The sequence below is a fragment of the Anas acuta genome, chromosome 11, assembly GCF_963932015.1.
Source record: "Anas acuta chromosome 11, bAnaAcu1.1, whole genome shotgun sequence".
NCBI classification, from domain to species: Eukaryota; Metazoa; Chordata; class Aves; order Anseriformes; family Anatidae; genus Anas; species Anas acuta.
This window is the reverse complement of record NC_088989.1, coordinates 20,303,394-20,319,691: the sequence shown is the minus strand read 5'-3', so window position 1 is coordinate 20,319,691 and position 16,298 is coordinate 20,303,394. Positions and strand designations below refer to the sequence as shown.

Sequence of the window (16,298 nt, the reverse complement as noted above, 5' to 3'; positions counted from 1 at the left end):
AATGAAAAGATGCTATACTAATGAAAAGACTATACAAGTGTTCAAACTGCTAACTTGAGGAGAAATAAATTTGGGTCGAGTTAAAATACTTGTTTATGAAGGATAAGCTTCCTAGAAGTAGTAGGACATAAGTCTTTGGGAGACTTTATTGTATTCTGATGTGTACATTGTAATTTTCTTATTTTGAAGTTGGTTTATTGGCTTGTTCTACCCTATTTTAACTGTCAGACCTCAGCTGGGCTCTGAGATAGTCTCCCGCTTCCAGATGTTTTGCCTTTATCTGGGACAGTTTGGAAGGGGTGCTGCTTCACATTTACCCTACTGCCATCATCTGAATGTAACCTGCATAAGACAGGAAATGGAGGAAGAACAATTAGGCACTTATCTACGTGAGATAATTTCATTTTCATTCTTTAACAAAAAGTGAACTATTACAAAGGTAGCATACCCCTGATAATGTGCAGAAGAAAATAGAGATGTTCTGTGGAAATATTTCTGAAGCACTTCTGTGAAATGGATTTAATCATTGAAAATATTTCGCTATGAGACCATTAGAACTATTTCCAATGGAAAGATACTTTGTTGAAATCTTCTGGAACTGTTTTTAATGAACAGAAAGAGGGCTCGGAGACTCAAGCCGTCCCTTTGTCTACAGGGCAGCACATGCATGACTTCAGCTGCCCAGAAATTGCTCTTTAGCCAAAGTATTTATGTTTCCTGATGCAGCCATGCTGACACTTAAATCTGAGCAAAGCCTTCTGGTTCTTTCATCTTGCCTTTTCTCATCCCTAGTTTTGGATTTGAGTATAGACAAGTCCTAAGTCAGGGCTGTATGACCATGTGGGGTGCTAGAACAAAATGTTCTCTCGTGGTGTCACCATAGAAACATTTGTGCAGTATTGAGCTGCTTCATCCAAAGCAGCACATGCTGCAGTTCATAGAAACTGACAGAGTAGATTGGCCTCCAGATCCTGAGTTATGCTCGCAGGTGAGTGCTTGCCTGCAAACAGAGAGGAAGCTGTATAGTATCCAAAGAATAATGAGAAGCTACTTCAATAAGCATCTTGTATAATTAAAAGTTTTGAAACTCATTTTCCTGGACAATGCTGTACTGTTAAAAGCTATCTTTTCTTTTCTTTCTTTAAAAAAAAAAAAAAAAAGCACTGTCTAATCTTTCTTCAAATAAACACAGCTGAACTCTAGTGAAGTAAACGGTCTTGGCAGCTAGGAAAATGGGAGGAATCTTCTAACGCTTGCTCTATTTTTTTCCTCAGGAATGATAACATAGAGGTACATAGAAATATCTATTTAGTGAACAGTCTAAAATCTAGATTTATTCCTGAGTCCTAAGTGACCAGAAGAAGCTGGAGGCTGGATGATTGACTCTTTCTGTGATTGCTCTGGTGGCACCTCAACTCCTCCATCAGCTCCACAGCATGAGAGTTTTCAAGTGATGTGCCAGCTGTAGAGCTCTGCCCTGCTTACAGTGCTTGTTTTTTCTTAACATATTTGATTAATGCAGGCTTAAAAAAGAGGGGATTACAGGCTGGTGTGTGTTTATTTCAAGAGAATAAGCTTTAGTGCATTGCACAGCCATGTACATCTTGTGAACTGTATGTGGATTAGGAGTAGAAATGTATGCTGCCTTTACTCCTTTTGTTTTCTAATGGTAGGTCTCGTCCTAAATAAGAACTGGTTTGTATTCAGTTTAGTTGAACAACATGGCTTAATATAGCTAAATATGGAAAAACTGCATGTTACAGAGTAAACAAAAAATACACAGTCTACTCAGTCTGTGGTATAGTACACGTGCTGCTTATGCAGACATCCAAACGCATGTTGTATGCTTTATTGTAAAAAAAAAAATTCTAAATGTGACAGGTCTACAGAAGTAGGGTTTACTGCAGGCAAATTTTGAGATATAGACCAGTGCTGTCTGGATTAGAGGTAAATCATACAGACCATTTGACAGCTTGACTTGCATAAACCTTGTAGCAAATTAAAACTTGTATAGCTTTGGTCAGCTCAGTGTTAAGTTTTCATTCAAGCAGAACAAAACATGTTTATATGCTTGGAGAATGTTTTTCTTTCCTGCTTTTTGCAAAATGTTCATGCTAGATAAAAATTGTGAAAAACCATTTCTCCTTTCCTGTTGCAGAGTGGTAGAACAAGAAGCTCAGAGATCACAGCAAGTTTCCCAGGACAGAAAAAGTCCCAGCAGAACAAATGGCTGCAGTAAAAACAGGCCTATTGACATCCTGGAAATGCTTAGTAAAGCCAAGGATGAATATGAACGAGTAAGGAAATGTCTTAATTTTATTCTGCTATGAATGAATAAAAACACTGCTTTCCCTTCTCAGTGAGGTTGTCAGGGCCTCACGGAGTCTGCTGAAATGGCATGCCTTGTGGCTTCTGAGAGCAGTGATGGAGAAGGATCCTCATGTGCTCCACAGGACAATTGAGTATACTCTAACCCAAGATCACAAAGCAGCGCGCCTAATCCGTAATTCAATGGGCCTGAAATTTCATATGTTTGAATTGCTGCCTCCTAAGGGGAAAGAAGTAGAGTTTTAAAAATGGGTACCTAGAAATGCAAACACAATAAATACGGTGTTCTAAAACAGGTGCATGGGCTGCTTAATCTCAGTATTCAACCATTGTCCTATTTTGTGAGATCATTAGCAAAGGAAAGATGAACAGAATGAATGTAACACTGCAGAAGAATAGATTACAGTGTCTGTTTCTGTGATTCTGAAGTTCCACTTCCGTAAACATTTCTTATAGTAGCTAACACTTCAGGTTTTCTTTTTTTTTCCATTGTACTGAAAATCACTGGAGGAGGTCGGCTATGATTCATGGCATAATCAACAGCATTCACTGGGTTGCATACCAAAATGCTTTGGCATCTTAAATAATATTATAAAAGCCCTGAAGCTGTAAACTCTCCCATGTCTGTGATAAAAGCACAGATGTACAGTGACTTATGGGGAGCAGGTTTTGTAGGGAAATATTTTTAAGAAGTATAGAGTTTGCCTGTTGGATAAGTTCATAAGCTTTATTTCCATAATTTTTAGCTTAGTAGGCAACTCTGCCAAACTGTTCATTTTTTTTCATTCTTAAGAAAGCCTGTATGGTAAGTAGTTTTTAACGTAACTGTGTTTTGTTTAAAGAGAAGGCATTCTCTGCCATTGTTCCAGTGGTCTTGTTTTCAGAATGCTGCTGTTCCTTCCCTCAAGTACACTGTAGGAGGAAGAAGTCCAATATCAACTCTGTGATCCAACTTGAAAATGGAGCTTGATAGACCAATTCTACAACAGTTTCTACTGCTGTGAGGAAAATTTTGTCTCTAGGAATAACAAAAATTGTACCCAACAGTGTCAGCATTCAGTTACTGTCAAAAAAAAAAAAAAAAAAAGACGTGGTGTTAGAGGGTAGAGATTTAGTCATTCAGTACATGTAAACTCAGTGAAGCATATTTTTAATTGCTGTAGATGAGCATATAACATTTTCCTTCTGTTCCCTGGTGTACTACTCAATCCTGTCTATTGTGTGTCTGTTCTTTTAATAAGTTGATATCGGAATGGTGAGTCTGGTGTCTTTTGCCAGTACTAAATTCATAAGTTTACATGATGAAGGAAAGTATTAGATCTCTTGGGAAGGCATTACTTCATATAGTCCTGAGAACCAAATTCATACATGGAAGACAAATGTAAGAGAAATCTGTGGGAGATACAAAAAAAAAAAAAAAAAAAAAAAAAAAAAAAAAGGCAACAAAGATTCTTTGTGAGTGCAATAACACAAGGATGTACAATAGTAATGTGTAGCTATAATATATCGCAGAGATACAATATGGTTTGCAGCTGTACTGGTGGGAGAAGGGTTAGCACATCACTAGAGTTCTTCATTTCTTCTTGAACTTGTGTAGTGGGACACTGGAGTTCCTTGGAATAATTGTTTTGAGGCTTTGTAGGATTCTAGGTTGCTACCATGTGGGATGAGGAGGAAGGAAGGAACACGTGGGCTAAACTATGTATGATGAACCTGCTTATCTTGTCGCTTTCTGACATAAAGGACAGGTGAAAGTGACAGACCATACGATATATTTGAGTCTATATTCTAGTTTCGGAAAATCAATAATGTATTTTCAGAATGTTTTAATATAGGTCCAAACAAAAGCTAATTCTCAGCACATTAATCCTGTTTGAGGAGAACGTGTCTTTGTATGAAAGCCAACATTGGGAAAGTGGCAGCTTTTGTGAGAGCACAGAAAGAAGCATCGAAAGCTGAATGATTCATCTTTCAATGTTATATCAATTGAGACAGATCTGGAGGAATGGAAGGCTTGAAAAAAAAACAGAACGAAAAAACAGAAATTGTTCTGGTAGGGGCCTGTTAGGGTGTAATGAAGTCTTTCTCCTTCTTTGTTCTTGCAATATCGGATGATACACACTTCCAACAGATGGTTCTTAAAAATGACTCAGGATATTCTAGCTTCTCCTCTCTGAATTTCGAGGTCTGTGTGTGAGAGTAATGAAAACCTTTTGCTAGAAACAAAGTTCAGAAGTGTCATGATTGCATCTGTGTAGACAAGTACTGATAACTGGGCAGTGGCAGCTGTCATACAGTGTGGAAATACATGGGGCATGGACTAGGCTACAGTAAAGATACTACATAAATTATTTTTGCCTCTCAGTCTTGATTTTACTTCTTGTTGCTTTTAGATCACCTATATTATTAGAGACGTTATTTCATTTTGTGTGCATGTAGATGAGCAATAAACTGAATCTACCCCACTTAATCCCATAGGCTGCTACAAGTGTAGTGTTGTAGAAATTGCTCAGTAAACAGAAATGAACAATGCTAGTTGTGATTCAGGCAAACTTCCCGCAGGATGTTCTGTTGGTCACCTCAACTTTAGCAACAAACCTCAGGCACATCTATTTTGGAAGTCCTTGTGGCCAGCAAACATCAAAGGTAATACGATTAGGTAACTAACTTGGATGGTGGCTTCTTGAGAGACCTTTCTTGTCTGATTTTTTTTTTTTATTACTATTTTATGGTGTTCAGTAATTATGCATGAATTTGTATTTAGGAGCAGAAAGTACTTATCTGCCTGGTACGTTCCAGATGGATCATACAGTAATCCTTGTGTGCAGCCCACATGAGATTGGCAGAGTGTCAGCATGAGAAGGGGGCAGAGAGAGTGAAAAAGAGATTTATGGAAGTCTGAGTGATTTAATCTAGGATTCCAAATCAGCTTAATCCTTCAAGTACTCGCTCCATCAAGTCCATATGTGAAAATGAATGGAGATATTTTTTTAATGAAGTGAATGGATGTTTTTTATAGTGTTCGTGTGTGTGTGTGTTTCAGTCTGAGAAAACATAGCAGCTTATCCTCTAGTGAAAAGGAAAAACTAGGCTTTGATTTTGTAGCTGCAAGGCCGTCAACCATTTCAGGCTCAAAGAGTTTTAACCTTTTGAATTAATGGCTAAACTACAGAAAGGCAGCCATTGTTTCTTTCCCTTCTGTCCCTAAATAACAACATATGGTCCTGATGTTGTTTATATCACTTGCAATTTGAAATTTAAAACAAAACAATAATAAGCTGAGATTGTTTCTAACTTACTGCTACAGTTTCTCATATTTTGTAGTTGTCAGGTAAGTGAGAAGAGATTGTCTGATGTGCTGATGTTCAGCTGTATCATAAACATAGTTTACCTATTTTATGCTAGACTGGTTCTACATTTTTTCACTAGTGCTTTAAAATTTAATACAGTTTTTATTTTTGTTAATATATATATTTAGTAAAGAAGGAAGTCAATTCAATCCATAAACGTATGGTCTATTACTACAACTTCCTTGGCTAGTTTGCCTTATTCACAGGAAAACCAATTAATGCCTAGTGGAAGTACATGCATGTGGTTATTTAAATCTGGTGGAAATATGTCAGTGACAAGCTCTTCTTCCAGTCACTTTAGAAGAATTTCTGACAGGACTTTTTTCTAAGTTGTTTCTAGCATGCTAAGTTGTTTCTAGCATCAATTCTTAATTTAATGGCCTTGTTAGCAGCTAATACAAAGTGTGAAAAGTCTACCTTTATTTATCAGTGGAAAAAAGTATAAAACCAGTTGTCTTTTTTTGATAATACAGAATAAAAGTATTGTGAACACTTACCAGATATTGTATTACTTGGTATATTTTTTCGTGAAACTTGTGAATTTTACAGTGTCTGACAGGAAAATTACTAACCTGTACATCCTCTGGATTTCAGCCCAAGTGCTACCTAAGCAGAACTATAGTAGTGGCTGAGCTCCTGTGGCTATGTAATTTTTTTTAATTTTATTTTTCCCCCCCCAGAATCAGATCAGTGACTTAAGTATTATGTCAAGTTCTGGAATGCAACAAAATGCAAATCTCCTGAAGTCAGAAAGCACAGAGACTTCAGAGCAAAAACCTTCAATACAAGTGCAAGATCAGGTAAGTGTCATCCAAATCTAAATAGTGTGTTACTTCATTTAGCACTTTGTTTTGGTACCAAAATATTTTCTTGGAATAGAAGTATCATCTTGCTGAATGTATGATGCTTCATCATGAAAATAAATTTGTAAGTTTAACTGCAGTTTAGAATTGGTTTTAATATCTACTCTCATTTCTCTTCACTATGCTTGTTGAAGATCAGCTGGTATGTTTCCTGCTGCCCACACCCCCCTCAGATAAACTAATGGGTCTGAAGACTCTAAAGAGCCTAAATTCTGTTGGTTTTTTTTCCGTAATGTTTAAATATGAGGCTGTATCCACACTCCTGTCAATATAAAAGCGTGTTTAAATGGGCTAACTCAGATTCTGTAAGTCAGTCCATGATAGTATAGAGACACCTGTGCAGGATGACTTCTGAGTAAGGGAGCAAATAAAAATTACCCCTGTTGAATTGACAGAGAGAATATGGCATTTGTTCACTGTGCACTGTGTTGCAGTCTTTCAAACAGCAACTGAAGGACTGTCTTCCTGTGTCTGAGACGTTTACTTAGTTTGTCAGTGCTGCATTTAAAGCTGTAGCTACAGTCCTGCTAAATGAAATCATCAGTCAGTTGCTAGACAAAAAATGGAAAGTACTTCTGTCACGGAGCACTAAATTCTCGTTGGAGTTACTGAATGTGTGCATACCCGTCTTCTCCCATACTTCTGTAGCTTGTGTTTAACCTTTGCTCGTATGATCAAATTCAAGTTGCCTGATTAATATATATCATGGGAGAGGTGTTGTGTTGCTGTTCGGTTTTGTTTAGACTTTTTTGACAGTGTATTCCTTCCTCTGCATTAAGCAGTATCTTCCAGAATTGTTTCAGTGATGCCAGTGAGGGATGTTGCTCAAATTTATGGTAATTCTAGTGCACATACAGTGCTTAGATGTCTGTCAGATAATTATTAGATACGTGTTCAATCAGCATGTATCCAGATACCTACAAATTCTAAAGCCTAGTATTACTTCTGTAATTAAAGATTAAACTACTGGAAAAATGCTAGTGAAAATAACATGCTTCATGTAAATGTTGTTGATGAACCATGGGAAACTTGTTATAAAAATAATTAGTGTCATCACTGGAGTGGTTGGAATATAGGCAGTGATAGTTCAGTAATTGGCTCCATTGCCTTTATGCACAAGGGACGTGTAGCTTCATACACTGCTTCTTGGAGGTTCGTTTTTAAAAAATACTAATAATTTTTGCAACAACTAAATGCTTTCTAACACATCAGTAACTTGTGCCTGCTTACAGTGCCACCCAGTGGGGACAGAAAGGTCAGTAGTGGTCCTCTCCAGAAAATGCCCCACAGTGTGTGCCTCCAGCTCCTTGTCCTAGCTTATTGTTGTGTTTTGGATGCAATAAAGCACTGCCTCTGGAAAATGCCCTAGGAAAATGCGTGCAACACTGCATTTAGTAATTGTAAACAATACTTACTTTTTAGTAAAAATAAATAATTTCTAGTACAGGTTAGGGCTACGGTATGAGTAGCAGAAACCTGTTTAAGGGGCTGGGGTAATAACAATCAGTGTGTTAAAACAGGGTGAGGGGAAACTTGCAAGGATTATTGGCTCTCATGGCATCTTCTGCCCTCTCAGCAGCACCTCTGGTTTTGGACCAGCACAAGTGATAGACTGACCCCTGGCAGCCAGTTGTGCTTGCTGCATGCTTGATCTTGAGGCCTGGCAACAGGGTTGTGTCTTGCTTTTAAAAGAAGAAATCTTCTTTTTGGCTGCTGTGTGGAGGCTGTGCATGTGTGATCAGCTGAAGTGACCAGCCTGACAGTGCATGAGCTTGCAGAGCAGTAGAAACTAGCTAAGGAAAAATTCTAATTTCAAAGTTTTTCTTGGAAAAAAAAAATCTATAAATTCTAATGTTTAAATTTCTAAAAATTCTAAGATTGTAATACATTACTTTAAAGTAATTCAAGGGAACCTACAGTTTTACAGAGCAGGTGAAGTGGTGTTCTAGTGTCTCTTCTGTTGAGCTATTTAAAATAATAGCTGTGGAGATGCAGGAAAAAGTTGTGTTATCTAAGTGATAATTTACCAGCTTTACTAATGTAAAGCTAGCTGGGTTCAAATACAGCACCAAGATGTTTGTTCATAATTTCATTTTTAATAATGTGGACTACTAGAAGAGGACTGGAAAAAATGTTATTTGAACTGTAAGAATACATTTTTCATCTAATTAAAACAGATAACCATTGAAATTAAAAACTAGTATATATACGATAATTACTGTGAGATCCTGAAACCCTTCCAAAATGTCATAACTGTATGTTGATTGACTACCTTCACTTCATGCTAAAGACATCACAGATTTGGGAAGAAAAAATAAATGTCATATGATATTCTGAAGTTTAAGTTCTGTACCCTGGCAGTTCAAAAAGAAAACGAGCTGTATTATGAAATTAATTTTGCTCATCACCAACACAAAAATATAACTAGAACAGTGAAATGTCATGTGCCAGCTATGACTGCTAATTCCCATGCCTCGATATATCTGAAATAATTCCCGGAGAAACCCTTTGGGCAGCACTCTGTTCCTGTCAAGTAAATGGATTTTGTTGCCTTTTTTCCAACCCCTTGCGGAGAAGGGTGTCCATAACACAGTGAGTTGCTGACATGTCCAAAATACACCTCAGCCAGAGATGAGTCAAGCACAAGATGTGTTTTATCCCTCAGGTTGGGAATGAACTTCATGTTTCAAGCTGTATGTGTCATGTGTTATGTGTAAGGGGCTAATCTGACTGCGTTCAGAGCACGGCAGAGATTAGTGTTCATTAGGTGAAAATTTTAATGTATTAATAAAAGAAAGCCAGTCAGTTACTCAAATGGAGGTGAAAAGCAGAGTTGATGCAGAGTAGTCATTTTCTCTTAACATAATAATAATAATAATAATAATAATAATAAATCAGCAGTGTCAGCAGCACAAGTTAGTAACCTTGGCAGAAGTCAATGTGATTTCAAGCTTGAGACTGCCAGGCAGCTTGCATGCTACCAGTGCTGCCATTCCTTCGTTGCCCTTACCAATGTTAGTAACACTGGAACGAGCAGAGCAATGTCGCGGTGCAGTAATTGTCATTGTGAAATAGTGTCTTTGTTTAGACATACCGTCACAAGGCACTGGAATTTCGCTGCGGGACATTCACTCTTCTGAACAGAATGTCATGTTTTAGTCCAGCTGTTTTATGTAACTTCCTGCACAACCTAAAAAAGCAGGAAAATTTAACATAAGGGTGTTAGTAGCTGTTTTTCTCACTAGAAAAATGCATTTTAAACTAATTCAGCTAAAACACCTGCTGTAAAATGGCTGGCTTGGAATAAACTGTGAGTAATTCATGGTAGAACTGGCAGGTGTATCATAAGGGGTTAACTCAGACTCTCTCATTATACTGCTGAAGAAAACGCGTTATTTTCCCCTGCAAAATGGTATACAGGAGCCTGTGGTTAATTAGCTGTGATCATCTCTTTTTATTAAGGCATTTTAAAAATGTTTGCAATCTGTTAAGTAATTCAGAACTGTGTTGTATTGTCTCTTCAACACCTGAAACGCAAGGAGACCTAGCCAACCCTACTTTTTTTTTTTCTATCAATTTGCTTTCTCATTCTGTTGATAGTTATTGTTTTCCTTTGAAGGAGAAAGTGAGGACGAGTCACTTGGGTTATTTTTATTACTGTGTTACCTTGGTTGCCTTGTTAGTACTTCTGCTATTTTTCCTGTTCAGCAAGGAATCCTGTTTTCCTATGGATTCTCCTCAAATAAGGAAAGAAGCATTTTTTCCCTCTGTTAAGCCAACATCTATTTTGATAGTTAAAGGGTGACTGTTTTTCACAAGATAACTTGGTTGGGGGGGGGGAAAACAATACTACACAAACTCCTAGTAGACAGCCATTCTTTGCTAACCTTGTGTTGACTTTTAATGTAGGGAATGCTGTTTAGTAAGGCAAAATATTAGGAATAGAAAGTCCTTAAGATTTTTCTAGCAATGTCAGTGCTGTAGGCTCGATGTATATTTGTGTAAGAGACTCAAGGGTCAGTGTGTTCATGTGTACATGTACATGCTTTTCAAGGAAATTAATATATATTTTTAGGTTTTTACAGATTCTTTTACTTATGGTGACATCCACTGCAATGTTGATGAAAATGGGAGAACTGTCTAGGCATGTACTGCTAGATAAGCTGTTTACCTTCAGGCTTCTCTTTTTATTTCCCATCCTTCAGACCATTTAATTATTTACAGTACTATAAATTCTGCATGGCATTGGTTCAAAACATATGTTGTTCCTTGGCCCCTCCTCCCCCTCCCCCCAACCAAGTGTGCTGTGTAGTTAAAGTTGATCAGTGATGGCAGGCATCACCTTAATAGCAGAAACCAGAGCTGTCCCCCTTCTGTGCTAGTGGTGCAGTCTGTCTATAGAAGGATGTAGAGACAGAAAGTGCTGTGAAGGTGGCATCTCTACTGTGGCTGCATCCTGCCCTCGTGCCACTGCTGTATGATTGCTATGGGTTATTTCAAGTTTTAATGTCATGCTTGAAGAAATGTGAATATTCTCCCCCAGCCCCAAGTACTCCAGCCAAGTGGTGGAATGTAAACACTTACTGCAATGGAAGTTTTTAAAGATAAAGTTGGAGGCGTTTGGAATAGAAAAATAATGCAAGCTGAAGGGAAAAATGTGCAATTTGCGGGAGGTAGAGTCCAGTGACAAGTGACGAATTGGCTTCAAGCTTAGCTTGAGACTATGATTGTTTAAAAAAAAAAAAAAGTGACAGAAAATTTGGTGTCTTTCAAATGTATCTGACCTAGTTGTATTCATACTTTTCTTGAATTTGTTACACATCACTGTACTTCTCACAGTTTGGGTATTCCTAAATTGACTCTGTAACCTTCCTTTTCCTTTCTTTGTAGACATTTCAGTCGAGGCCAAAGCATCTGACTTTGGAAGAACTGTTTGGAACCTCTGTCCCAAAGGAACAGCCTGCACCTCCGTATCCCAATGCAGAGAGAAGGGAGAAGTTGCAGACTGACACCTCTGCCAGAGAGCAGCAAAACTTGCTCTTGCCTTTTTCCTTTGACCAGTCAACAGTAATACAGCAACCACTAGGGAAATCAGAAAGTCCAAACGTTAAAATCAGTGCCAATCCTTTGAATCAGCAGGAATGTTTAACACCTATGCTAATACCTCCAGCTTCAGTTTCCCAGCCTGATGTAAAAAGCATTTCAAGCTATTCAGTTCGTTTAAGCCCTATTCTTAATTCAGCCTCAACAATGGAAGCTGCCCCTGCTCAGAGGCTTCCTGGCCTAAAGCAAAACAACAGTTTAATGCAAGTCATGCAGCAAGCTGCCAAGCAGATATCCCCACTAGTGAATCAGCCACCATCCGAAGTGAACCACGCTCCACAAAATCTAATGGCTGGCCAAAGTCAGCTTATAGCACCCTTGACATCAACAAATACGGGAACTGTCTCAAATACGTCCCATACAAGTGTTGATCTTCTCCAGAAACTCAGGTTGACCCCACAGCATGACCAAATGCAGCAGCAGTCTCTCACTAAGACTTCCTTAACACCAAACACCTCTGCCTCGGTTGGCCAGCTTGCAACACCAGAAAGCTTCAAAGAATCGCACAGTAAACCATCAACCTTGAACAACAAGATAATCCCTTCTCTGCAGGTATTCTGTGGCTTTTTATACCTGTAAAGCTTTAAGCTATTATTGGCTACAAATATTTCAAATGTTTCCATTTGAAAATGTGCTTCTATATATTGCTCCTTAAAAAAAAAAAATAAAAAAATAAGGACTTCTAATGTGTGTGACTGAATTGCAAACTTCAAAATCTAATTTTGGTCATTAGCATCTGCTATCAGTGACAGACTTGTCTGCAGAGGAGGAATTTTTTCAGGCTGGTGCTATTAGTGGATGAATGTATCCTCAGGAATTTGCCTATACTTGGGTTAGAGAAGTGCTGCTGAGTCTGATCTGAGAAAGGACTGAAGGTTACAGGTCAGATGGTGTTAGGAGTGTTGCTACTGTGGAAATATAGCCTGTACTTTCTTTGAAAGTATGAAATTGTCTCCTGTTTGAGATTATATAGCTTTGGGTGTTTCATAACACTTTGATACTGACCGCTTCTGTTGGGAATCCCTCTGGGCTACCTTGAGATGTTGTTTGTTATTTGTCAACGTGGATCATCAACTGATTTATTCTGTCTAATTGACCCTCTTGGTTTCTTTTGTCCCAGTATCACTTCTAAAGGACCTTCTAAACTTGTTTCTTGCAGGCAAATCTACTGTCTGTGCCTCGATATAACCCAAATAAATAAGCTTGTTTTGAGAGACTAGATGAAAATATTACTGCTACCCTGTAAGATTTATGCTCGTGCTTTGTGTTTTAAATTTTCTGTCAGTTAGTGTTGCATCTTAGGGACAGTGAGAATGCAAGAAAAAAAGCTATCACACAATACTACTTACAGCTATACCTGTATGAATTTCCTATTTTTTTTATTATCCAGTGCTTCCCACTGGGTTTCAGCAAAATCTTCAACAGTCTTGTCTGGGTCAGCTGATACCACTATTTTTTGTTGTGGTAATGGTGATGACTTACTCATAACACAGATCTAACAAACAGCTCAACTCTGTGTTTTTATATTTTTTTAATATATTTTATATATATTATATATAATATATATATATATTTATATATTTATATACATATATATATCTATTACAAGCTTCTGCCTGTAACACCCTAAGCAGTAAATGCCCTGTATTTTTCACATGTGGCTCTTCTGTCTTTAGAAGAATTATTACCACTTTTTTTTTTTTTTTTAAATGGGCGTGCTCTCATTGTGCTGTCTTTCTAATTACCCCATTTATAACCTACTGCTGCTCTTGAAAACTTTCAAGAAGGCCTTGAGTGCTGTATGCTAGGGTTATTTTGCAAGCCATCACATTGTTGAGATGTTTGGGCTGATCCATTTTGCCCAGAGAGGAGGAGGTCAGAGTACAACACTGAGCAGCGGTCTGGATCTAGTGTTGAAGACCTGTACATTCTGAGCAGTGTCTTTCCTCCATGTACTAGTGAACCTTGGTAAAGATTTGACTTGGGATTACGATGTTTTTAAACATCTAGAAAAGCTGTCGAGGTGTATCTCTTAACTGCTCTTACTAGATTTATTCAATGTCTGCTTTGATAACCTTATGAATTCTGATTCATGTGCTAGTCTTGCACCCTTCTGTTCTTTGATGAGGTCCATTGTGTGTATGTATTTTTGTTAGACAAAGTTCTTCATACTCCAAATATGTTCTCTCAAACTAGCAAGACTTCCTAACTCTTGCCTAATTAGGTCTTAGCAATTTGATCTTGTCATTGTAACCACTTCAGAAAGCTCATTTGACTTCTGTCATTATAGATACAGGTTATCATTTACCTGAGAATGTTTTTTTTCTCTGTTGAGGTTTTCCAAATGGCTATAACAAGCCTTTCCAAGAATGCAAGGTGAATTTATTCAAGTACCTTATCTACATGCTTTTTGTTTGTTTGTTTGTTTTCTAAGCTTTTATAATCCTATAATTTTATTATATTACAGTCTTGAAATCTGACTAAAGAGATACCTGGATGTCATTTGTAAAGATATAAAGTACAGAGATCTAGTAGACAACAGTATTTCACTTCTGTGGAGGGATTTAGATAAACCTTCTAGGAAAAAACACTGAATTTAGCATCCTGTCAGTTTGCCATACTGATTACACTCTAATTAAACTCTTCATTTTGTATGCATTTGATTCCTGTTCAATGTTTTACTAAAGTTTTTTTTTTTTTTTTAACTGTGGTAGACTTTCTTAATAACTGTGTTAAGAGTTTGCTGTAATACTGAAAGCATAAACAATGAATTCCAACTGTTACAAACTGGAATGAACTACATCTAAAATCTGTTGGTACTTAGATTTTTGCAGCTTTATATAAAAATTGAGCTGCGGATACTCACTTGTAATTTATGTATATATATATTTATTTTTTTTAATTAGACTGTACAACAAAACAAGGAATCAGAAGTATTTCCACAGACAAAGACTTTATCTAAAACAAGTCAGGTAAGGTGAATAAACCCTTCATCAAATTCAGTTTGATTTTAAAATAAAATTTAAGATGCTTTAAAGGATGGTAATCATTGCCATATCATACAGTCATATTGTCCACTTTGACCATATTTAAAATGCTGTTGATGGATCAGAAACAAGCTGTACTGAAGTGAGGAAGATTAGGACAGAAGATTAGTCAGTCATACATTACAGTACCTCTTACTGTTGGTGCAAATGCAGAAATTTAAGTACATTTTTGGCTCTGCAGTCTTGCGTTAACACCATTAGAACTGGTTTTTGGTTTTAAGTATTTATGCTATATTGTTGTGGTGTATATTATCCTCAGTTGAGCATTAAGCACCCAAGAGGCATAAAATGTAATCCTTGCCTTGCCGTCTTTCAGTGTTCTTGAGATACTTTGTGTTTCATGAAAAAGATACCAGGACAGTAAAATGGCAGGTAGAGGAAGAAAAGAATAACAGAATTTACCACTATAAAACTTTGTAATAGCAAGATCTGGTGATCTAGATACAAATTTAAAGTTATTAGAACTGCCCTTGGGCAGGTACCCTTCATGGGTAGATACCTCCTCATTATGAATAACTATTCTGTAATACCAAACTGACCTGTAGTAATAGCGTGGGGTTTTTTTAATTTTTTTATGCTTATCTCTGTCTGTTAATAAAGCATTCATTCCTACTGGAGGTGGTGCTCACTGACTTTCTGTTCTTTTACAGGTCACACCTCCACAGTTTGTTACAGCCACAACTACAGTAGCTCCTTCAATACTCTTGTCTCCTAGTGTTTTTCAACAGTCAGCTACAAAAGCTATTGAAGTGGAAAATAAAGCCAATTCTTCTTCACCTTTAACACTTGGAACAACAGAAATTCAGACTATACCTCCTACTGTTCTCAGTAGGTCCCAGCTTCAAGAAGCACTGATACATCTAATAAAGGTCCTGTCCTTAAAGAACTCCATATCTGAGGGATGGGGTTCCAAGTAGACTAGCCAGTACTGAGACTTTGGTTGTGAAACGGAAGGAAGACTTGGAAGGACAACTCTGCTTCAGAGTTTTACATCCATATGAACTTGTGGACACCTGAGGAAAAAGTTACACTTGTAGAAGCCTTTGTATGGGTTGGGGACTGTTTTTACTGACTTTCCTTGGGAAAGCTTTCCTGTTTCCACTTACCTAGAACTGTTCTTGTACTTTAACCAAAGTATGTGTCTTTGAAATGGAATTTACAAAGCTCTAGTGTTGCCATCCCTAGTGACTAAAATATTCAGCTGATTTAAATGTGTAATGCTGGGAGTAGCCATAGTGAGATTTGTAGGTAACCAGTAGAAGTTGCTGTGACAGCTGTACTGTGTTAACTCAGGATTCTCTTGCTCTGTACATGCTAATGTTAGGTTTTACACCCAAAACACAGGTCTAAAATAGCAAACGATATCTTCCTAGTGGAAAAAGCTATGATCAAAAGGGCCACTGCCAGATCCCAACATCAGCTAGATTGCCTGACTTATCTATGTTGTTTATTTTTGCACAATTTGCATATTGGTATTTTTTATTTAAAGACCTAAACTAGCTTACTTGTAAGACTTGCAACTGAGCTCAATTGCCAGAAGTCTTATTCTCATTAGAGAATCTCCCCCCAGTAGTCTGAATCACTGTAGTGATTTTAGAGACAAATAT

At 37.4% G+C, this 16,298-nt stretch overlaps 1 protein-coding gene and 1 long non-coding RNA gene across 3 annotated transcripts in view; both read left to right on the top strand.

The window, feature by feature from the left end:
• Positions 1-16,298, top strand: part of DCP1A (decapping mRNA 1A) — a 33,651-nt gene that overhangs the window by 15,084 nt on the left and 2,269 nt on the right. The window contains exons 5-10 of one of the 2 annotated variants that reach the window (XM_068694630.1): positions 2,159-2,297; positions 4,891-4,974; positions 6,359-6,478; positions 11,432-12,196; positions 14,551-14,616; positions 15,342-15,560. In XM_068694630.1, the coding sequence (XP_068550731.1) occupies positions 2,159-2,297; positions 4,891-4,974; positions 6,359-6,478; positions 11,432-12,196; positions 14,551-14,616; positions 15,342-15,560 (1,393 nt within the window). The remainder of the gene's footprint in view (positions 1-2,158; positions 2,298-4,890; positions 4,975-6,358; positions 6,479-11,431; positions 12,197-14,550; positions 14,617-15,341; positions 15,561-16,298) is intronic. The other variant, XM_068694631.1, reaches the window with a different exon arrangement.
• On the top strand, positions 12,203-14,411 carry LOC137862500 (uncharacterized). The gene is made up of 2 exons (XR_011100322.1): positions 12,203-12,908; positions 12,973-14,411. It is a non-coding gene; the product is annotated as an uncharacterized lncRNA (long non-coding RNA).